Below are 24,228 nucleotides of genomic sequence, written 5' to 3'. Positions count from 1 at the left end.
TTCATTTCATTTTTCATGAATACCTAACTAGGATTCTGCAGTGCTGCTCCCAAGTACTTCAGAAGCTAATATTCAAAGATTTACTCCAATGAGCACTTAGACATCAAACATATACACCCAGGCAAACTATGTAATGTAAAATTCCTAAAGGAAAGGTATCAGGGGTCACAGCGCGCCACTGTGATGAAAGCACATGCAGTCAGCAGAGAGTGGTGAAAGGGAAAAGTGATCGTGTCGCTGGCTTGTGCTGCTCCATATGGAATAAGCAGAGGGTTTTAAATATGGAGCCTGCTGGGCGTTGAGCCCACACTGCAATCACTGGCATGTTGAGCTGGGGAATGTAAACAGGGAATCCCCATCACTCATCCTGCACAAATGTGTAAAAGTACACCCAGCAAACACGTACAGACACACTTCACACTCTCAAAGCACACAAAAGCCTCCGTTAGAGAACACACACGTACTCATTGCACACACACATACACGGATGCTCGAAGGCATTACGTCATATGCCGTGTCCACGTGATCGTGCGTGTTCAATTTAAAATGATGAAAGCCCACAATGTCATATCCTGAAAGATCAGAGCAGACAAAGAGCTGACTGAGCACTGAACTCAGCTCAAAACGACAATGTAACTATTCTTGAGAGGACTTCAGTATAGAATCAGCTCCGGGCTCGAACACTGCTCACTTCTGTGGACATTTAAAATTCCACCACCATCCCGTAAGAGTGGCCAGCTTTGTGCCACTTATGACAGATACTTCCCTCTCAGTACTCAACCGAATACCACAGAGTAGTAATCACACACAGTGTTGTGACCAGAACACGGAGCCTTTCTGCTGACAAACATTACGAGTGTTATGTGTTTGATTTTGATCATTTACAGCAGCTCCCAGTGAAACATCTATATAGAGTACTTTGGCAGCTATCACTGATCTAGACTAGAGTGTTTGGTCACTGTTATGGATCTCTCAGTCTGAGGGATTTGAAATGAAATCTAGGAGAATTTTTTTCCACAACATGTTAGTCCATCAAGAGATGGATCCCCATGATGTAGGGAGGAGGGAGGAAAATGTCAAAAGCAGCAACAGACAGGAGGTTAGCCAGAAGAAAGTAACTCCAATGTTGTGTTTTTAATAAAACCTCACGGATGGAAACAGGAACCAAACATTAAAAGAGCTAGGTCTGAAACAGAAACACAAAAAAACTCCCACTTGCTCTTAAAGGCACAGAATTTTTTACTGAACTATCGATTTAAAAATAAGGGTGTTCAGCAGCAATGCTGGAGACACTGTTGGCAGATGGATGCAAACACTTGCATATTTTGTGGTCATGTGCAAAACTGCCATCATTTGAGAGGATAAGTTCAATTATAAGATCATAAAAGACCCAAGGACTCTTCTTCTGGGACAGATGGACCATGTGTAACAGTTTGACACTTGCACGCAACATGGCAATCACAAGAAGCTGTCTGAAATGTGATCCTTCAGTGTTCTGATCAGTGGCTCGATGTTGTAGGGAAAATATACTCGATGGAAAAATTGACTCATTTTCGGAGAAATAAAGCAGTGACCACAACAAAATGCTCTGCGGAAAGGACTGCATACAAGGAAAGGATACTTTAAGTTTACAGCTGCTATAAGATGAGATAAATAAGACCGCAATACAGGTTATAATCATGTGTCAGGTGCATGCGTGTGTTTTTATTCTGGATTTTGTAGTGAGAAATGTCAATTGAAAGTGAACAACGAAAAGGAACTGGATACAAATTTATTTACCGGAGGTTCCAAGTTCAAATTTAAAGGAGATATATCGAAAGAAAACACTTGTGTTCTTACTGATGCAGGAGAGCAGGTCGCTGAACCTCTCTTTGGGGAAAAGAGGGTTCTCCAGACCCCGGAAGTAAAGCTTGAGAACGCCAGCCACTGAGTTGATGTCGTGATTGTTCTCGTCGTCTGTCAGCGGGTCGTTTCCTAAGACACAGAAAAGTCAGGAGCACGATCTATCACAACATTTCATATATGATCCAGGTGATAACATTTAGCTATTATAATGAACGTTTTGTACCTCTTTCAAATGAGTTCTTGATGTCGTTGACTTCCAGCTGGGATCCGGATACGCGGAATATTCCTTGATGTTGGAGGCCTGCACAAAAAAGGACGAGGAGTGATGTCAAAGAGGATGGAAAAAACAGAAGGTGAACAAAAGCCTCTGTCGCTGGTCCAAAAAGGCACAGCCTGTTCTTTAAGCCCCATCGGGCTTTTTAAAAAGGGACTTCAGCTAGGATTAAGACATTGTGAGGGGCGAGGTCAAGAGTCAGGAGCAACATAATTAGTTTGCAGTTTCCCTCCTTTTCAGATTTTCTCTCAGCAAGTCATCAGCTTCTTGCGTGGAAAGATGCAGCAGATGATTCTGCAAATACTTGGTATTTACATGAGATTTTAAAGAAATAGTCATCGTGTTAGTCCGACTAAAACTGGACTTAAAATACATGTAAACATGGGAGTCCAATGGAAATGAAACTAATTAAAATCCACAAAGTTGTGCGAACACACCCAGATGAGGTGATTGGGAGTCGAGCTACTACCGCATGTATGCCTTCAGTCAAACCAGAGTTGGACTTGAGCCAAAGTTTCCAGCCCCAGCTTTAACCCAGACATAAGAGAAGTAGCTGGTACTCAGCAAAGGACCACAGCAACAAAACACGGTGAAATCCAGGCCTGTACTTTTATCAACTGACAAGGAAGACAGAATGTGGGATCTGTCAACTTAAACAAAATTAATATTTTAAATTTCATGGACGGTAAGAAGACTGTAAATGGGACACCTTGCATTGTGGAGGTGGACAGAGAGACTTATCCTCTATTGCTAGTATACTGGGACAAGGACAACCAGACTTAATTAAGCATTAAAACCATTAAAACTGGCATTTTTGACCTGGTTAACACCAATGTTTGTTGCCATCACTCGTGCAAGGCTAAGATATCCATCCGTCCCATTATATATGGGGCAGTTCCACTGTAAGCAGGGTGGAATGTGTACTTTCCCATGACTGCGCCTGAGGTGGAGCAGACTGAAGCATACATACACCAAACAATCAACGCCTAGAAATCAGTGAAGTGCAAAAATGAAAACCCCAAAACCAATGCAGCTTGCTTGGATTATGAAAAGGAATCATCTTATCAGATCAAATAAATATACAGAAGCACGCTGTGCAATAACAGCCGACTCACCATACAAGTTGATGTAGCGGATACAGCTTTCCACCACACGAGGGATAGCTTGTCCGGAGTCCTGTGAAGGCAAAACAAAAACACCCACAGTCAGACTGTGTATATTTTGCACTTTGGTTACATACAGTAAATATCATAACTATACAATGTATTGGTCAGTGGTCAGTGTGACGTTAACGTATAAACGTGCACAGTCAGTAAAAAGTGAAGATTGGAGCATTAAAACACAGTTAGCTTAAGAGTTGAGATCTGACAAAGACAGACTGAGTTGACTTGAATGGCTATTTTAACTGTTTATATCCAGTGTGATTATTATTTCACTGAGTGTGAAATAATATGAATGATACAAAATCTCACACTAGCTACAACACTGAGCGTGTACAAACATGTTGTCCCACACATTTCAATTGGCCTCAAGTGCTGCTAAATATACTTTGAATTGTGTCGCTTGCTGTGAAGCACGTCTTGCCTCTGAATGAACAAACGCTTATCTGAAGGGCCACACACTTCAGTTGCAGAATGAGATGAGAGGCAGTGGCGCATGACTTTAATGATACAGCGGATCATTTAGGTCATGTGACCATGCCAAAAGCTGCCACAAAATGTCTGTGGAATCTCTCCATTAAGATTCTTGTCAATCCAGTCTGCCTTGGTCTACTCACATAATTTAGTTGATAATGAGACAAAAACACAGAAGTAAGTGGCAAATGTTAGTGTAAGAAATAAAAGAGCACAGGCAAGCAGCATGGGCCCCCCCAAGATGCTTCAAGGTGTCTACCTGATGTCGAGCGTGTGAGTTCCGTCGTCCGCGGCTACAGAAATGCCGCAAGAGCCAGTGATGAGAGAGAAAGAGAGAGAAAAGCAAGACCCAGATTAGGACACAGCAGCTGCCCACCAAAGCCTAAGAGTGCACCCTCATTCCACTCTGTGCTGGCAGTGAACCCAAAAGAAAACCATTAGAACTGGACAGGACTGGACTTGGCCTCCAGTGAGAGCCAGTGAAGAAGCGAGAGGAGGGAGGGAACCAGTGCAACTTATCAGTCTGGCGTCCGCTCCCCTGACTGCCATTCATTCTGCCGTCTCCACTGGCCCCTGCTATTGCTCTGGAGAGATTGCTCTGCCAGAGAATCTCGGTGATGCCAGGTCAGCAGTGAGTCAGGGGCTCTGACGGAGACCAACATTTATCCCTCCTCTCGTCCTGCAGCCGTCCACATCTATCAGTGCCACCCCTTCATCTCAGACTCAGACAGCGAGGGCTCGCTGACTCATGAGGAAGGTTTTCCAGAACCCATCTTAGCACAAATATGTTGTTGTTGTTGTTTTGCTGTTGTCATATTGGTACAAAAATAAATCAAAGCTAAGATGCTTTGGGGGAACCCACCAAAATGGCCAGAAAGCCAGAGCAAGAAAGAAAATGGAAAGGAGGAGGAGCGATGTCGAGCGGGTAGACTGATAATCAGTACCTTGATAAATGACTCCAAATTGCCATTAAATAACCTAACATTAAAAACGGAGCGGGGTCTAGCCCGCCGGGTGCCAGTGTGGGTTTTGAACAGACCATTGGGATGTCTAGAATACAAAAGATGCGTTAGGTGATGTAAACAAGGCAACAGTGCAGTTCTCCCTCGCTTATCTTTAAAACTCTCCAGTGTGTGTGAGACTTGGTGCAATTTGGCTTCATGTGACCTGTAGGACTGAGATTAAAAGAGTCCCAGACTCCAAGTACCCTGTATTTTTATTTTTATGGACACATGATTGTTTCAGTACTAACTAATAACATGTTTCAAGGTGAGACACCTAAAACTTGATTACAATTATATAACTACTGATTTCAGAATAAGTAAAGTGAAATGAATTTTCTCTTCTTTGGTGCTTGACCAGTTACCAAATAGTTTTAGTTCCTTCTGCTCATTAAAAAAGGTACATACAGTTTATCTATATGTTATCAATACCAGTCAAAAGGTACAAGCTACCCATTTGCAGTAAGGTATTAACTACCATGTCCACAGTTTAACATGAATGATATGCTTTCAAAGATTCTTTTGTTGAAATTTAAACTCATTTTTCTTCTCTTCTCTTAGTTAGTTTCTAACATTCTCCACTTTGTAGTCTGTGATTATCTCTAAATGCCTGACAGTCAGTGCTGCTGGGACTGCGAAATAAACTAACCAACACCACATGATGCGAAATGGGCTCAAAACAGAGAGGCCAGCACATCTGCTGGACGCTCTACAGGAGCTTTGTTTTCGGAACTACAGGCTCCTCGGCTTTAATGGTCAAAACTTCCGAAGGCAAAGTGTCCTCCTTTGATGGTGTGCAACATGTTAAGTTCCTGTAGCTGATGCAACAAATGTGGACTGGCTGTGTATCTCAAATATTCACAGGTCCTTCAGAGAGTGTGTGTGTGTGTGTGTGTGTGTGAGAGAGAGTGCACTTTACCTTGTGGTCATGTAGTCTGCTCTGTGGCCTGCGGGTGAAGAGAGAACAGAGAAGAGATGTGAGGGGAAGTTAAATGTGACGACATGCCAGAACCTGTCTCTGAGGTCCCTGTGGAGCATTGTGCATATGCCTAGTGGAGCGTTTGAAGCCTGCCATCTGTCCACAACCGTGGGCCTCATGAGCGGCACATAAAAACACACACACAAACACCTGAGAGCGCAGACGCATACGAGCAAAACACTTACGTTTCGTTACAAGTACAGTACAAAGAAACATTTACCAGGTTGCACAGTTTATAACTGGCGTGGGCGCACAAATACAGTCATTATTACACGAATATGCACAGCCTCAAGTTTTAACGAGTACGAGTAATGCAGTCGACAAAAAAGAGCCTCCAAACGGTTTGAGAGAACGGGAGTATTGTAGTTTGTGTGACGATCGGTTCCTGTGAACACAATCTGACCTGTCTGTGTGACTCACACTCTACTGCAGCTCCCTGACAACATGATTAAGAAGCATGTGGGACAAGGAGGAGGTTTTCTCTTGCTCGAAAATCACACGACTCTGTTACTCATTATGCGGACAGTTTGAGGGAGACCACCGGGACTGCTGGTTAAAACAATGACTGACAGATACTCGCTGGCTTGATGGTAGATTAGCTGATGCCTCAAGGAGATCCCACCAGTGTAGAACAAGGAGAGACTGCCGTAATGACTGCCACCCTTTTACTTCTTGCAGTCCATTATGCTGGGAGTAAATCAGTCACTAAGATGGATAATGCAAATTCACAATCCCCTTCAGCTCTGGCTTTCCTGGATAAAACTCAGATTACCATCTAACAACTTTGGACCAGAAGAAAATGAAGGCAAACAATGGGAACTTTGCCACAGAAAAAATTGCTGAAGCGAAAGCCTTTGCACAACAGAAGTGTTTTTCCTGAGCAATTTACTTGCACATAAATAATATTTTTCAAACCCATATCAAGTCAATGTGACCTTTAACATCAACGACGGAACCACGCAAACTGTCCTCCCTTCTTCAATGTCGGCTGTACACAGGTATTCCTTTACTTCACAAGACACTGATTCCACCACGTTCTTCATGTGATGCAGTCTGCTTAAATCATATCATGCCTAAAGTGATTTGTGAGTTTGCGTCAAAATTCACCTCTGAATTATTTGCAATTTTGTGCCGCTTATGCAATTAAATGCAAAAAATTGTCAATAATTCTGAGATGAACTTATGTTGATGTGCAAAGATAGACGAGTAGGTGAGAGAGTGAGGAAGTGGTTTATCATTTGTTATTTGGTCTGTTGGGAATATTTGATGATTAGTTCATGTCGTCATTTTTGCTGAGGACTTCATAAATTTGAACGTTAAGGTGCAAGTAACTCAGCACAGTGCAAAATCAATGACAGTGATCTATAAGAGTAAGGTAAGTAAAACGATTGTAGCTGTACCTTCACCAATTGTCCTCTTCAGCAAGTCATGTTTGGCCTGCAGCTTGGAGATGAGATTACTGCCCTCCAGGAACTCACGGAATTTCTGTAGAGAATTCAGAGTAATTACAAAGTGGCACAGAGTGCCAGCCAGAGCACCCACTCCCAAGACAGCAATCTACGATAAGGCAGCCAAGGGCAAAAGACGTGATGGGAGTCTTTATCAGAGCATGTCCATCTTTGGTCCTGGACAGTGTTGTGGTTAGCCTTATAAAATGGAAACATTTTGGGTGGTAGCACTAAACAGCTGATCAAAGATTCCAAAAGGGCTTTAGTGCATCTAGGGCCCAAAGACTTTATATTCAAGTCCAGTTAAATGTCTTGTGTAAATGTTTCCAGATTAATCTGAGATCTGAGATAGTTTTAGCTGCTATTAAACAGAGAATAATGCAAATCCAGGCATCAAATCCAATTTATAAGACACATATTTCTATTCTATACATAAATATTAGATTTGGATTACTAGTGCACACATATTATTGTCTCACCATGAAGTAGAATTGCTCAGTCTCCTGCTGGTTGGCCCTCCGCTTGGCAATGCTAGGTTTGCTAAGGTACGTCTCGGACACAGTGGACTTGACCGATTCAGTGGAGCGGCTGTGGTGGAAACACTCGGACACGTCATAGTCTTCGATGGTTACCATATCCTGGATGGTGGTCAGGGTAGCCTCTGACGTCTTTTTTATCTACAGGCACAAGGACGGGGTGAAGAAGATTAGAATTTAGAGTCTGTACATCAAATCATATCCAATGGGTCGCATGAGCCAGAGACAGACAAATTCAGGTGTTTTCTCTCACATTCCGAAAACGTCACCCGTAAAACTGTCGACTGGATAATAGTGTATTCAGTCACAGACCTTTAAGATTCATTTCCACCTCTTCCTTGTCATGGAGAGTGCATCTCCTACATCCAATAAGTACCAGGACTAGGCTAAGAGTGGCTTGCTGTGAGACAGATGTTTTGAGTGTTGCTACAGGAGGACACCAGATGACAGGAAACACATACAAGCAGTGTATATAGAGTCAGTTACACTGTGGGGTAGAGGGAGATATCATAAAAAGAAATTTGATAAGAATTAAGTTATTTTTTTCATTCATTTGCTTTACTAATTTATAGAACTTAAGGGTCTGTCTTTACCAGGTTTCTTTTAAAAAGGAGGTGGTACAAAATTTCATGGCGATTCATTGAATACCTACGCTGTGGATTGACTCATCAGCACTGGTCTAGTAACAGCACTAATTTGCCCCCCAGTGACCATTTGTTGACGAAGAACAAATAAAGAGACGACTTAAAAGGCACAAATTAGTTTACTGTCGAATGAGGACATTAATTAAACTGATTAAAACGAGAGATCAATCAGGTCAACAGCAAACCTTCTGTTGGAAGTTAATGTCTTCATAGTAATTCTCCAACTGTCTGGTTTACTAGAATTATAGTAATAATATACAGAGACTTAGAGGCTGTCAAGTGTGAGTATAAATCACTGAGAAGGGGGGGGAAAAAAGCTGAGCTGATACCGAAACACAAACAATGACTGTGCTTTGGAAAAATCCAGCAAAACTCTCCTCTGCATTGAAGAGAAACAGTGGGAGGAGAGAAAACTGCAGCTCGATTGTGTTGGCTCTGAAAAGGTGGGGACCCCATAGGTCAGAGGGGTGTTGAGTGAGACACAGCGGGGATTCCTCCCAATTATTCTTAATGGTCTGGAGGTAGTGACCCCATTCCATAGTTATTAAGTTAAAGGACCTCTGTACTAATTAAAGAACAAAGTATATTCCTGGTATAATCCACTGTTGTGTTGTTGTGTATTATAGTGTACATGCTCAGAGTGCACGACCTGTGACTCATCGCGCCTCAAAGACAAGAACAAAAAGCACGGACTTCATCTCTTTCATGTGTTGCAGTGATGGATTAACGTGCTGACACAAGTTTGGTGGGGGACACAATGTGGATATAGTTACAGTGTCATCCATCCCGTGAAGTAGAAACATAGTGCATGTTTGAACAAGGCTAATAACAGTGTGAAAGAGGAAAAGAAGGGGGATTCTGCTCATCATAAAACTTCACAGACATGCTGTATCATTTTGTCCTGTGACAACAGAAATCTTCTGCACCTGAGCAAAAAAATCGTCTTGTACCATCACTTCTCATATGTTGAGGCTCCTTAAAGAGACATCTTATCGGGACAGTATCGTTGGAAGTTTCGACTCCGGTTGGTGGCCTCAGCCCAGACGATCGCCCGTGGAGCCAGGAGGCCAAGCTGTCATCGTGAAGACGGAATCCAGGCATGCGAGAGAATCGCTCCCAGTGAAAAGGCTGCTGAGTTGATCCATTATTCAGTAGACGAACGGTTACCAGAGTACACAGCTGGACGCAATTACAACATGGCTTTTAGAGAAACGTGGGGGACACGCCCATCAGGACACTTCAGCTGCACTCAAACCTGAGGAGAGATCCCTGGGATTTACCGAGGCTATTTCTTTTTTAAGACAGAACCACAAACCAGGTGTTTTCTGTGGTCTTGTGTTGACAGGGCACCGATTACGAGGAGTTCACTCAGCCAAGTATGGATTACAGCCATCATTCACCGTGCTAAAAATAGGTGTTGCACTATCAAAAATCCACTTATTCTGCAGGGTAGTAGCACACCACCCCCCAAGTTATCTCAACATTTATCACCAAGATTGCAGTCCTTAGCTTTCAACGGGCCCTGTAGTAAAGAGTGTAATCTTCTGATCATCCAGCTATGAGTTTACAAGCCTTCATAAACACACACACACACACACAAGCTTTTGATGCATCTGCCTGAGATTTAACGGAGTAAAACAAACACTTCCTGTGATGGCTTTGGGGTTGGCTTTCCTAAGTTTAGTGTGAAAAGTCTTGAGAACAACCATCTGTCAAGAGGACAAAAGACAGCAAGGAGGAAAATCATTATCTGGTTCATATGGAGGCAAATGAGATTTAAATGGACAGATTATTAAATCTGCAAAAAGATTAACCACGCAGACTGAGATGAACAATGTCCTGTGACTTTTTTAATTTAACAAATGACTGTCATTTCTGCTGCAGAGGCACACAGCAGGTCTTTGTCAACCCAAACAACTTAGTTAGGACAAGACATAGTCCTTCCCTCCACGTCACAACCCATCCACCACGGATGCAGAGTAAATTATTCAGCAATGTTTTCTTTCCCCATTTCACAGAAGTCAAAGAGGTTGGAGGAAACAGCTGCACTTCTATTAAGCACTGCCCTGCAGCTTTTCCAGAGCAAATAAAGACAGGCTCTCTTTCTCTGTCGTACAGTTTGACGGTCGTCTTTTTGTGGGGCGACTCAGTGTGTTGAAATTTGTTTTTCCAAGGATGTATCTGGCATGCTGTTCCTAGGAAGGGAGGCCATCTGGTGCTCCTAACACAAGGCAGCAGTGCCCTCCAATTCTGACACACCAGTGCATCCACTTCATTGACACAAGGACATGAAGCAACAAGGACTTGTCATCATACCCTTTAACACACACACACACACAGAATATCTATTTGCAGGGACACATACATGCTTTCAGGCCATGCTAACTGTGATGCTTATTTCAATATGTGTTTTTTTCCACATAAAAAAACAAGCCAATATTTCCTGTTTCAGCTGCTGCTTCACGTTAAAAACACTGCTAGATATCTAAAGAAACAGGAACGGGATTTTACTTTGAAGCAGTGACAGGAAATGCAAAATATTTGGAGCAGAGGCGAGTGCTGACGGCAACTGTTTAATAAAATGTGTCTTTAAAGCTATGCAGGCAAAATATCTGTATTTTTCCAATTACTTTTTTATACTGCAGGTAATAGCAGAGGAGGAAGGAGCTGTTGGATGAACAGGTGACACCAGGTGTGTGTGTGTGTGTGTGTGTGTGTGGGGGGACCTTTTTGTGGCATAAACACTGACCTCATTTCTGAGGAAGTGGTTATGGTTAAGTTTAGAGTGTCCAAAAGAATGGGAAATAATGCCATGTCCAAAGAGTAATAGCTGCACAAACCAGTGTATTTGTGTGTGCGTGCATGTACAATATGTGTGTGGCCCATGTGGTTGCTTATGGAATTAATCTGTATCTGTTACATTACTATGTGCAATATTTAAAAGGCCAATATCTCACACCTATTTCTTCTCCCCTTTTTTTCATGCATATAACTGATTTATTTTTAAATTACAACATGTTTTACAGTGTTCTAATTCTTTTGAATTGTCTGTTTTATTGTTATTTTTGTTGTAAATTGTCTTAAAATTTCTTATGCACCAAAGGAGTTGAACTCTAATTTTGTTGTGTGTAATACAATGACAATAAAGGCTATTCTATTCTATTCTATTATAGGAGAAACCTGCCAATTATTGACCGACTTCTTCACTGGCACAATATCCGTGAGTTTGGTTGAGCTATTACATGAGTGTTTGACACGACCCAAATTTTAGGATCTAATGGACCTACATCTATCTATGAACCCACCTCTGCTCATACTCGTCACCAGTGTCACCCAGATATATCAGTACTGAAATGTGATGCATTACTAGACAAAATCACAACTAGTAAAAAATATAGAAACATTAGTAACACACTCAGAAGAACTTTCAATTATATCATAATAAAATTAAAAAAATCTATCATGATTCATTATCATAAATGTACTTTCAGTGGAAGATGCAAAAATAAAATAATCACAAGAAATGTGAAGTAGAAGTGGATGCAGAGGAAGTTGAATGACATCCACCTGTGCATGTCTGCGAGGTTATAAAGGAAGAAAACAGAATGATGTGAAGGGAGTGAGAGAAGATCTCATAGAGGTGAAGCAGGTCAGATGTGACAGAAAAAAACAGGCTACCTGATAATTCTCTGTGAATTAGCAGCAGTTTCTTCCTTATCGACCTTTGCTTGATTTAAATGATCTGCTCAAACATATCGCATAAACGATAAAATAATACAGCCTGAGAAGCAGAGGTGCACCTAAAGTGTCAGAGGGAAAGCAGCACATGACAGTTTTGTGCAAATAAAAGCAAGACTTTGAATCTAGCAGTGGGGGTAAAAAAATGGAGGCTTCACAGTGTGGGCTTGATGGCTTCCTGCAGAGCATGAGGGAAAGGGAAACACTGAGTGTGTACGTGTGTCGTGTACATGCCACAGAGACTCATCGGCAGCTATTCTCTGTCTCACCTTGACTGACCTCTGGCTTAAGTAAGCTTTATGTCATAGCGATGATGCAGTGTAGTTGTGAACATCTCACAGCCAAAGAGCAGCAGCATGTAACACAACTGATGCAGCACTAAATTGTTTTGACATGTGCAATGATATAGCTAAACCCCCTTTGTGCAATAATGTACACAGGAAACTGCTTTTGCTTTGAATCTACCTCTTCATTTTCAATCTTCAGCGTGGCAAGGCGAGACTGCAGCTGCTGGAACCTCAGGATGAGCTCTCCATTCGCTGGGGGCTGCACTGAGATCTGACACACCTGAGGAAAAAGCAGAAAGAGCAAATAATCAGCAACCTAGCTGAAGGAATGAGGTCATAAAACCTGCTGCTTTACAACATGGGCATGGAATTTCTGCAGAAGGTAATGCAGATAGCCAAAAAACAAAACAGACATGATATCAGTGTTGATAGTGTCGGCCAAACAGTTAAACTTGCACATGTTGAGCTACACGGGGGAGGAATAACACATTATTTTTCAATTTCTCTGCCCTAATAAAACCTGATCCAGCAGATGCAGTAAAACGCTGCACTTAAGCCACTGGAAATCAGACCTCATTAACTCTCGAGACTTTTTTTAATCAAATCCAAATCCACTTACATAGTGTTCACTGTAGTTTTCATGCAACACATTTAGATCCAAATGTTTTTTTTTTCTGGCTCATTGCAATTTAACAACCAACTAAATTACATTTTAAACCAATTTAAATGCATACAACTAAAAGATATTGTCACGTCTACAAGCTACTACTGTCGGCGGAGCCAAGTACCTCATCGCCCATGTGAGACTGAAACTCAAACTTTGTTGGTGGACAGAAGGCTGTCGGGTACATCTCCATGAAGCGTTGCCGGTCACTGCGCGGGTCCAGACTGTCCACAGCATTTTCAATGATGTCAAGACCTTCATGGCGCGACGTCTCGAGGTTGTATTCAGCCGACAGGTAGGTACGCAGGGCTCGATTGAGGCTGGCGTGGTACCCCAAATCACAACACTGGATGATGAGAAGGAGGGTCAGTGTGATGAATTTTCAAGGACGCTCTACTGAGAGTATCTAAGCTGTCTCATGTAATAGTTAAAGGAAGTACAGTACGTGGCATAGCAATGTGAATAAACACATAACATGAAAAGGAAATCAAATGCATCTGTTAACCTTTGGTGAATTATTACAGAATGACATTTAAATAAAAGGAATTTAACAGTTAAGAGCCCAGACCTTTTCTGAGCTTGCATTGCTGCGGTGTCTGTGTTGCACAACCTAGATGTTACCTCCAGGATCTAATGTTTTTTTTTTTTTTTTACAAAATTACAACCTTGACCAAGGTCTCCCAGAGAAGACTCACACACCGCAGGCAAGCAAGCACCCAGAAATACACGTGAAAACCAGCCAAACTGTATGTTTTGTTTTCAAATATTAACAAGTTTCCTTCATCAACAACAACCAACTGTGTGTGGCTGCATGTGCATGCGTGCCCCACACACAATCGTGCACACGCTCACCCTGGTGAGATGTGAAGGCTTGTGAGCAAAGCGGTAAAGGGGTAATTTCAGCACACAGCAGGCTGCTGCTGAAAAGAGGTTGCATTTCTCTCTCTCTCTCTCTAGATATATATATAAGACCAAAACGTGACTCGAACTTATCCCATTACCTTAGAAATGCTTCAAAAAAACAATACCCAATATGTTGTAATACAAATAACTCTGTTAATCACTATTTGTCTTTTCAGTAGCAAAGAAAGACAAGTGCGCGTAAGTGGGAGTCGTTCATTGTAAAGTGCTGAGGTGAATGAAGTGATGAACGGCAACTATAAATGCCAAAAAAGTAGGTCATAGGGTAAGAGATACTCCCAGTTTATATTCAGAGAGCTGGATGCAAGAGGGAGGAACATTTCCACAGTTACAGAAAAAAACATAATAGAATATAACACAGTATATCATCTGGGATTTCAGTAATAACACGGAAAGGAAGGAGAAAAATAATGTTCGGCACTGTAATTTCCATTCCTTTAGTCTCTTTTATATTAAGCTCAGCTGCTAAATTATGACGTCTCACCTCTGATTATGATTTTAAATCTCTAAAAAGGAGGAGGCCATCCTTGGTTGGTGAGACAAAAAAAAATACAAGCAGTGTGTTCTGCTTGTACAAGACTGAAAATTAAGACATCTGAGAAAAAGGCTGACAGATGTATGCATACTTTCATACTTTCATACTTACATCAATTAAGTCCGACAAGTCATGGATGTAGTATTTGAAAACTGAGGCGTTTGAGGCTTCCAGTGTCAGAAGGTACTCATTTCGTGCTTTGATTGACTTCATCTTGTTCTCAGAGTACTTGGCTTGACGCTGATGAGAGAATTAGACAACAACAGAGCAAGAGGGCATGGCTTTAATGAAAAAAAAAGTGTTTTTTTTTTACATTTGCACATTCAGTTCTCTGCAGGCACTGCACATCACCCAGCTGCGACTAGATTACTGGCAAAACAACTCCTTCAGTCACATTAGAAAAGAAATAACTTAAAAATAGCAACAACTAAAAAAGAACAAAAGCAGAAGAAAAAAAATCACGTCACTTTGTGTGCTTGAGTTTGTTCTACACTTCCTCTTTACAGACAAACAAAAGGCTGTTAGTCACCATTGGCTGACCAAACGTCCAAATCATCCATAATTTAATACTTCCTAAATGAAGTTCAGGAATAGTCATGTTTTTTAAAAAAGGATCCATTCCTCTAGACTTTACTCATTTGTCACGGAGATTTAACTGGCATGTTCTAAGAATACAAAGCCTGCTCATTTGGCTATGACTAGACTTGCAATTTGTTTTCCTTTACTTAGCTCAGTGGGACCTTTGGGGGACAATGAAAACTCTGCTGTAGAAAAAACACACAGAGTTTCTGTAACTCCATCTAATATGAGACATGCGAACATGAGTGCTTCTATTCTGATGTGGGTTCAAAAATGTTGACATTAGGGCACATTGTGGACATTTTATCCACACAGAGACCGTTTGTACACGGAGTCGGAATCGTACCTTTTCTTTCATCTTTTCAATCTTCTTCACAGAGCTGCGCCTTGGGTGCCTGTCCTCCATTCGGATGCTGAAGACAGGATCGCCCCTCCCGATCTGCTTCTCCTCTTGCTTCTCTGCCTCTTTCAGCTTGCTTTCGGCACTGATGCTCTCTGAGTGGTACATGTGATACGTCTTCATCACCTGAGGAGACACAGAAGTGACATTAGGCTGAAAAAAGTCTTTAAGCCTAATATTTTATTTACAAGACTGGAAAAGGGCAACTTCCTGAAATAGGATTTTCTAGTAAAGAAAGTTAAGTTTCTGAGGTGAGAGGTCAACTTCGTAAATGAAAAAAAAACCAACTTGTTTTAATCCACAAATAAAGCTTTCATTCTATTGCCTGCTCATCCCTCACAACAATTCAACTCATCGTACAGCAGGATGTTAGTCTCTCTCTCCAAACCACAAACCAAAGACAGATTCTCTGCAGCCTTTTAATATGAGGCGCTTATACGACCACAACAACCACAAGTCACTGCAGCTCAATCCAACGAGCAGCCTTCACTGCTCTGTTTTGTAAAAAGGAAGTAGATTTGTTCGTCCTGTAGTTCTAAAATACATATCTTAAAAGGGAAGTTAACTACTCCTTTTAGTCCATGTTAGCTCTTCATGGTTGCTAAGTAAAGGGCATGTTAGCAACCCCCAGGTACTCTATGGCCCTTTTCACACCTGGCTTTAAAATGCGTTTTCTGTGATTGGATTAGAATCAGATCGTGCCTGACCACTTGTAAATGAGACTCATTGAGGATGGATTGTTATGCGATCTGCCAAAACACTTCGGAGAAGCATTGTGACCACATTGAACAGAAGTGGAAATGCAATGAGTCCCCGATGTGTCTCCATTGCAGGAGATGCATGTTAATACCAGGTGTAAATGCATGATGTGCCATCTGATCACAGAAAACACATTCTAATGCCAGGTGTAAAGGGGGCCTGAGAGCATGTAGACTCTGACTTGAGCCATCGTCCTCAGAAGAGAGTGTTACGCTCATGCTCCCTGACTCAGTTTAGTAGCACGGAAACCATGAAACACAAACAAGGAGTTCTTCAAGGACAGTGTGGGTGGAGAGATTGTGCAGGTTTTAATATTAGTTCTGTCAAAAAGAGTATGAAGGACAAACCTGAAGAAACCTGAAGACTAATGGAATAGTGCAGAAAAAGTTCCTTCTGTGGGAATGTTACAACCAAGCCAATGACACTAACACTGAGTACTGGGTTGATTAAGCGGAATTTTAAGTTTTAAACTGTCTCTATACTGACGTGAAAATTTAATAAATACAAATGGTTAACCTTAAAAAAGTCTTATGAACTCTGATAATAATGAAATGATTTCATTTAGTTTCTAATATACATTTAGCAGACGACTGAGTGTACAATCATACAGTACATTCAGGCACCCAGGACAGCACAGAAGGATGGAACACCGCTGGTTTAATCTGGAATGAACCAAGTACAGTAAATTATAGCTCCACAACCCGTGTATGCAACACTCTCATCAACAGAAAACCTCAGCTGCAGTTCAAATAGAGACTCAATCATCTCAAAATCTAAACATCTTTAACCCAAACTGAGCTATTTCTGTGTGAATGGAACAGTGGGGGGGAAAGCATGGTGTGTCTGCAGCCTTTTTCCTTTGGTGGGGTTTGGCCTAAATGGAACCAGTTTAAAGATGGGTGACTGACCTTGGCCGTGCACTCCTCACTTACTGGTTTGGAGTCTGCTGCTGGTGTGTTTACTTTGGTGCTTCTTTTAGAGGGACATATTTAGAGATAGAGCAGACCTGTTATTTCATTGGCAGAGGCTGACATCAGGACTGTGGCTGCCTGATGCAACACCGACACATTGTGTGCAGATATACGTGTGTTTGTGTGCGTGTCCTCCCACGGGGGCTAAACCAGGTCACATTTGTAGTGCGGACTGTGGTGAGAGTCACACACACACAGTTTGGAGTAAGACGTTGTTTGTTTTCGGAGCCCCACGTCCACTGACCGGAAGTGCAACCCCTGGAGTTCCACACAGTGCGTAACAAGAGAGCGAACCGAACAGCTGTGCAATCCATCTCTTGGGAGGGAGCAACGGCTGCCTCGCCTTGTATCTCTATCTGTGTACATCTCAGGCAGGTTACTATGGCAATCAACGAGGAGACACAATGCTTTTGAATGTTAGTGAGGAATGACATGACTGGCAATGAGTGCCTTTTTACTTCCAATTACATTAATGACATATTGCCTTTCCACTTCAGAGTATGTTGACCAAACCCACCTGGACGCAACACCTGTCCTGTATTTTCTGTCATAGCCCAACACTAACTGGACAGTTAGAGTAAAGTAAAGCGTACAGGAAGAAGCAAATACGAACCCCACAAAGATACACAGATTCTAATCTAATCTAACTCTAATCTTGATGACATTGAAACATGAATTAAGAGTTAAAAGATAAGCAATGGCTACAAATAAACCAACGTGTGAGCCATGAAAAAATAAATACTGCAACACAGCAGCTGTTCAGAGGACATGAGGTGAGAAGTCACTCATTGATGCATCCTGTGGACAGGTTTCCTGCTGGCAGAAGAATGTGTCCACATGCGTCCCCAGACCACCTCCGAATGTGTTTTTTTGTGATCAGATGTGAAGACACAGTCAGGACATGTCGGGTGTGTTCAGACTTGTGCTTAAGACTGTCCACTTGTCCTCACATCACCCAGAGTGGACGTCAATACCTGGTCTGAACAGCGTCTGAGCTACAGGGTTAAAGATGCCAAGCTTTTACAGAGAGTGTTCTGTCGCTGTAGGCCAGTCTAAATCACTTGTACTTAAGTGCATCGGTAGAAAAGAAAAACTGGAGTCAGTACTACTTACAGTGTATAGCTCATTTAGGACCTTCATTAAGTCTTCCTGGAGTTGAAAGGCTATTTCCTTGCTCTGAAAGAGAAACACACAAGGAAAAACAATGAGACAAACACTCTAAATCGCAAATGTGAAACCCACATTAAAATAGCTCCCCAAGAAAAATTTGTAGTTAATGAGCCTGTAAAACCAGAAAACCATCTTGTCAATATTGTTTGCCACGTTTAAGCTCCATTAAAAGTACTGCAGTTACCATTTTTTATCATAAGCACAGGGCTTACAGTTATATAACGTTTCACATCAATGTGCAGTGACCAAAACCATGACCACGCGCTAGCTTGAATAGTACAAACACAAAACTCGAGAGTGCATTTATCACCCGGTGTCAAATACACAGAGCCTGTGAGAAAGTGGCATCAGCATCAAAACAGCTTTTCCCCTTCAAATCATCGAATGCAGCTCGAGTTTCGCCATCCACATGCCTAACACATTATCTGGCTTTTATGGTTTAATGTGAAAGATTTCGCTCAAATATGTTAACTCAATCAGTTGTACCACAAGGCTGACTCAGTAATACTATCACACACACACACACACACACGAGTCTACATTAAAGCGTCTCACAGTTATGGGATACAGTTTAGCACAGACGCTGTGATGGATTTTGTGGTGCATTTGCTATTCATTTAACTCTGGCCCTCCCACGTTTCCCTCACACCAAGTCATCGTGACACGATGAGTCATGCCAGTGAATATTTGATCTCTCCACTGGAATCAATAATGCACACTACTACCTGGAGAATGTTACATCATCGGCCCGCACCGCAAGTCTCTCCCTAAACCAATTGTCTTCAGACAAATTTCATTCTGGGAGCTGCACAAAGCAAAAAGGACGGGCGAGGATTCTGAGAGGGCACAGAAACACCTTGTGCTGAGCGGGTAGAGTAGTCGTTTACTTCTGATTATCTACAATTCAGTGGTGGGTGTGAGCAATGCCAGACTTCGGGATGTAGGCAATTATAGTGTTATAATGTACATGGTCTGTCAGCTCAAGAAATAAAGTTGCTTGGTTGTCTTCATTGATTCTGCCTCAAGCATTTGACACAATTGTTAATGCTAGGTTTTGTTTATACACAGATCAATTGGCTTTGACTGGAAATATGTAATTAGTTCTACAATTGTCTCACTAGCAGAAATTCAGCAAGATAAATTGGGTGTCACAAGGCCTAATACGATGTCCTGACGTAACTGATCTGTTGGTACTTTATGACGAGCCAAATTTGTGAGCCGTGTCTCTTACTGCAGTGCTTAAAAAGTCATTCAAATGTTAAGCTGAACAATGTCTTAACATGTGAATAAACGGAGAGGATCAAAACAAGAGGATTAGACTCTGAGTTACTGGCTGCCAGACTGGTGTCTGAAATTAGAGTGTCTTGCTGAGTGACTTAGCCGATCGGTAACAACTTTGTAACACCACCTGGTCTGTCAGTTGCCTGATTTGTGGCACTTGCCTAATCACAGGACAAACAGTCTGTAAGCTTGGATATCCAGAGCTTTAGATCCACCAAACATGGCGAATGGCAACCGCAGGCGTGTTTGAGAGTGGAGCGAAGATAAGGTCTTGAGGTTTCGGGTAAATTATAGGATGATCTGGCCCTTGATTTTATCACAGACCTCTAATTATACATGGCAAAATATGACAGCACTTTAAGGTTAAACTGCCTATTAATTGTAGTTTTTTTTTTTTGCGTATCAAAAATGTTGTGAAGACAGGCCTTCTCCTGCGGAAAGAGCCACAAACAAGTCAGTTCCAAAGACAGAACCTTTGACTGTCTGTCAGATCTAACACTTGTCAGCTCTTCCCCACTGAGAAGCCTGGGAAATGATCCAGAGCTCAGTGAAAAGCCTTCTCATGGATCACATGAGCAGCAAAAGAGTGAGTGAGTGTGTGTGTGTGTGTGTGTGTGTGTGTGTGTGTGTGTGTGTGTGTGTGTGTGTGTGTGTGTGAGAGAAGCTACGACAGAGATGAAAGTAAGTAGGAATTACATTCAAGGCATGTGCTTTTACCAGAAAAGCTTCACCTACCATAACATCTTTTAAAAAATACAATAAAATAAAATACAAAATAATCTTGCTGATTAAATGGTCACATGCCATCCCTTTACATTTTCAAGGAATTTCAGTTTGGGGGTTTTCCCAATATGGTCAATGTCATTAAAAAGATCTTACAAACAAGTTCCCCCATTTCAACTTATACCATCTGTATTCCATCCACATAAGAAGGATGAAATAATCCTCAAGAGAAGAAATAAAGTCAGTTTTTTGGGGAGGGGTGGGTTTTACATTGCCACTGAAATTAATCATAAAACACAAATGGCAGTTGTAAACTCAGCTGGTGTTTGTGTGTGTGTGGATACTCAGTGGAGATCTGTCTTTTACGTAATTATATTTTGGCCATTTATAGGATGATAATTTGATAAGGAGGTTATTGCCATGTTCAACAAAAGCATAATTTGTCTGATACAACTGCAGCGCCTCTTGTCATCTGCTGGATTTCTTTAACTCCACCCAATGATTGATCATCACTCATAAGTACAGTATATCTAATGTTGTGCCCCGAAGGTTTCCTGATAAGCAAGTAAACAATCATGTTACATGAAGACAGAGACACAGGGAAGAAAACGAGGTCTCGCCAAGATGTTGGTAGGCGTATTTTTCACTTTTAACAGAACTCCCGGGCTGGCTCATTTCCCTTCTAGTCTTTATGCTAAGCGATGATACACAGAACCTTTTATCTAAGACAATCCGTGCCCGACTCGAGCGTGCAGGAGGCATGAACATTCACTCATTCACTCACTGTGAATCCTCCCATGAGCTCACTCGGACATTATGTGAAGATTATATTAGGGAGTTGGCAGGGGTCAATTTCCAGAGAATCACCGGAGCAATTCAACTCAAACCTCAAAATGCACTTTTATTCCTTGCTTTTGGCTCGGCATGAGAGTTGCCTATTTTAATCCATCTTTCCTTTCCTATTGGTCTTAACGTTTTTATTATTATAATGTTCTATTGGTTTTAAGTTAGTCGTTAGTGTTTTCTTATGTTGTTTTATGTCTAACTGTACAGCACTTTGGTCGACTTTGTTGTTTTTAAATGTGCTTTATAAATACACTTGGATTGGATTGGAACTCAAAACATGGCATTTTCCTTTAAGAGTCATGCCATTCAAAGGCCCGCATCCACAACTCTGGAAGTGAAGCAGTTAAATTCAAAACTGAAATTCAACCATTATTCAAGTCAAAAGTCAAAAATATACTGTGAAAAAAGTCTATTGTAAGATAAACTCTTTCCAACCAGAACAAACTCTGCCTGTGGGGAAAGTGCCTTGAGCTTTGAGAAATCCACCTTGTAACTGCAGCCACAGAACGTGACTTCCATAAATAAAACACAGCAGAATAAAACAAAGAGCTTGTTGTATGAATAATGAAAAATATGATAAGATCTATGCAAGCATGAAGAAAGCAAGAGGGGTACCACTATTGGACTCTTGCATTCAAACAAACCAGAAAAATCAAAGAAGCCTAAATGGTATGTTTTCAAAAGGAATTTGTGGTTATAGTTGCTTTAAAAGTGAACACAATGCAGCTCTGCAGAAATAAATACACATGCACGCCGAAGGGCGACAAACAGGCTGACCGGAGGATGTTGACAAAGACACAGGGGCTAAACCTGGGGTTCTACTCCACTGTTGTATCTCCACAGCATGAGACCAGAACATACAGGGAAATAAAAACACGGCTCTTTGATGTGCAGGACGGATGACAACAGTACAGCTGTCTCTTCTATGCTGTGAGGAAGCCCATGTAACATGGGGGACTTCTCAGTTGTTTGTGTCTCGTTACTGTGGCTCTACTGAGATCAAAGGCTCGGAGGCTTTAATTAGAGGGTGAACGGCGTCTCAGGTCTCCTATGAACTAGGACCTCCCACTAGGCTGTAACAATGTCACTTGGTTCCACTAAACCCCAAAAAGCGTTAGTTCTGTTCCGGAGACACCTGTTGTCCACTCCAACCCGACGTTTTTCATCACCCAGAACTGAGACGTTTAGGAATGTTGTGAAAACTCCAGGGCCTTTCGTTAGAACAGGCAAAAAAAAAAAAGACCTTGGAAAACGATGACACTGCTACCCTTGTCACTTCCTGGTTGGTACTTAATGGCCACAACATGATTATTAGCTGTGAGCGAAAAAAGGACTTTCTTAACCCCTCTGTTACCATCCTGTCCTGTTGATGACAGGAGTTAGCATACGTACTGGCGATGGCGTAATGGCGTAACTGGCGTTCTGTCCAGGGTTTGACCCCGCCTTTTGCCCTATGTCAGCCGATATAGTACAGCAACCCCCCCGTGACCCTCATGTGGAGGATAAAGTGGTAGAGGATGGATGGATGGATGGATAACGGAGAGCAGAGAAATTGAGCTTTGCTCCCATATCATCATTACTGTAGCCCTCAGGACTTCCGCAGAACGACAGCACACAGACAAGATTCACCAGCACACCACACGGTTGTGACGTCAGCTTCTCAGTACCCTGATTCCTAAACAGTTGAATAACTGCCAGACATTGAAAGTGAAAGTCATCTTGGAAAAAGGGACAGAAGCACTCACTCATGGCACATTTTTTTGACAATTCTACAGCCATAAGATCTAAATAAATCCAGACAGCCTGAATATGCAGAGGAGAGAATCTGCTTCCAATTTACAACACACATGCATATCAAGTGGACCTGAATGGTTACATATTAAACTATTAGTTACTACTATTAGTTTAAATGTTCAGAATAGTTCAGAACTGGTATTAGCATCTGTCCTCATTGAACATATGACTGTTGACAGCTGGCATTAAAATGCATCCTGGATGTGTTTCTTGTGGACACTTATTAGTAGAATATGGATGTAGCCTGTATGTGGGAGTCAAAGAAAATTAGTGGGAGGCAACAGTGAAAACCTTTGAATTGGTGATGCTGCAGGTAAACAGCGAGAGAAGTGTATCTTTTTTCCAAAAAATGGACCATGGCAGAGAAGAGGGAGAATGTCCAGGGAGAATGTCCAGACCCATATCTCCAAACATTATTGGGCAAAATCCTAGACAAGGTCTAAAAATGTGATTGCAATGGTCACCAATATACACTGTTTTGAGAAAGTGACATTTGTGTAGCTATCAACTTAGTTTGGGACTTTTGTGTGGCCCACATTAAAGCCACATTTTTACCCATTTACTTCTTTTCCATTTTTCCAAAATCATTTAAGTCAGGACAGTCTTTTTGTTTTGTGGTACTCATCATTATAGTAACTGTAGCATGTCGAGTCTGGGGAGACAACATGATGCGACTGTTTCACATCTGGTCCCATTACAGGAACCATAGGTCTTTAAGGCCTGTTAAAAGGAAATTACTGCTGCAGCTTCCTGTTTGTATGTCGGGGGTTTGGGTAAGCATTTAAACAAGAATCATGCCATACAATTAGTTGACATGACAACCATCAAGGGATGTTTCAGAGTTTGAGTGTGACACTTCCTCGTTCTGGGCAAGAAAGCAACAAAGAGAACAGAAACGGTGATATAAAAAGTCACAAGATAAACTGACCCAAAGACACGCCCCTCTGAAGAAATGCCACTTTGTAATTTGGGCCTGTGGTGAGTTCATGCAACTCCTGCAGCATAGTAGCTCATAATCTGTTAGGGAGTAGTCATCTTTGTGGTGGGGAAGGCAAGCAGAGGCTAGGTTTTGGTCATGAAGCCACAGTTCAGATGGGAGAGTGAAACTGTGGTAGTGAAGGTTCCTTTGCAATATTCTAATTCACAAAACTAAACCACAGGAGCCCGGCAGAGATTCTTACCATCAAAAACAAGGCTCA

General features: G+C 41.8%; 1 protein-coding gene across 4 annotated transcripts in view; it reads right to left on the bottom strand.

Moving 5' to 3' along the window:
- Positions 1-24,228, bottom strand: part of srgap1a (SLIT-ROBO Rho GTPase activating protein 1a) — a 71,136-nt gene that overhangs the window by 14,981 nt on the left and 31,927 nt on the right. For 2 of the 4 annotated variants that reach the window (XM_044036404.1, XM_044036405.1), the window contains exons 4-15: positions 18,329-18,391; positions 15,432-15,611; positions 14,618-14,746; positions 13,175-13,396; positions 12,565-12,666; positions 7,661-7,858; positions 7,134-7,218; positions 5,674-5,701; positions 4,698-4,803; positions 3,235-3,295; positions 2,069-2,146; positions 1,840-1,974 (exon numbers count right to left, since the gene is read on the bottom strand). In XM_044036404.1, the coding sequence (XP_043892339.1) occupies positions 1,840-1,974; positions 2,069-2,146; positions 3,235-3,295; positions 4,698-4,803; positions 5,674-5,701; positions 7,134-7,218; positions 7,661-7,858; positions 12,565-12,666; positions 13,175-13,396; positions 14,618-14,746; positions 15,432-15,611; positions 18,329-18,391 (1,387 nt within the window). Of the gene's footprint in view, positions 1-1,839; positions 1,975-2,068; positions 2,147-3,234; positions 3,296-4,012; positions 4,047-4,697; positions 4,804-5,673; positions 5,702-7,133; positions 7,219-7,660; positions 7,859-12,564; positions 12,667-13,174; positions 13,397-14,617; positions 14,747-15,431; positions 15,612-18,328; positions 18,392-24,228 lie in introns of all 4 variants that reach the window. The other 2 variants (XM_044036406.1, XM_044036407.1) reach the window with 1 other exon arrangement.

Source organism: Solea senegalensis, linkage group LG10 (assembly GCF_019176455.1).
Source record: "Solea senegalensis isolate Sse05_10M linkage group LG10, IFAPA_SoseM_1, whole genome shotgun sequence".
In the NCBI taxonomy this organism is placed as follows: domain Eukaryota; kingdom Metazoa; phylum Chordata; class Actinopteri; order Pleuronectiformes; family Soleidae; genus Solea; species Solea senegalensis.
Note: the sequence above shows the minus strand (reverse complement) of the source record. Positions and strands in the feature narration are given on the sequence as shown.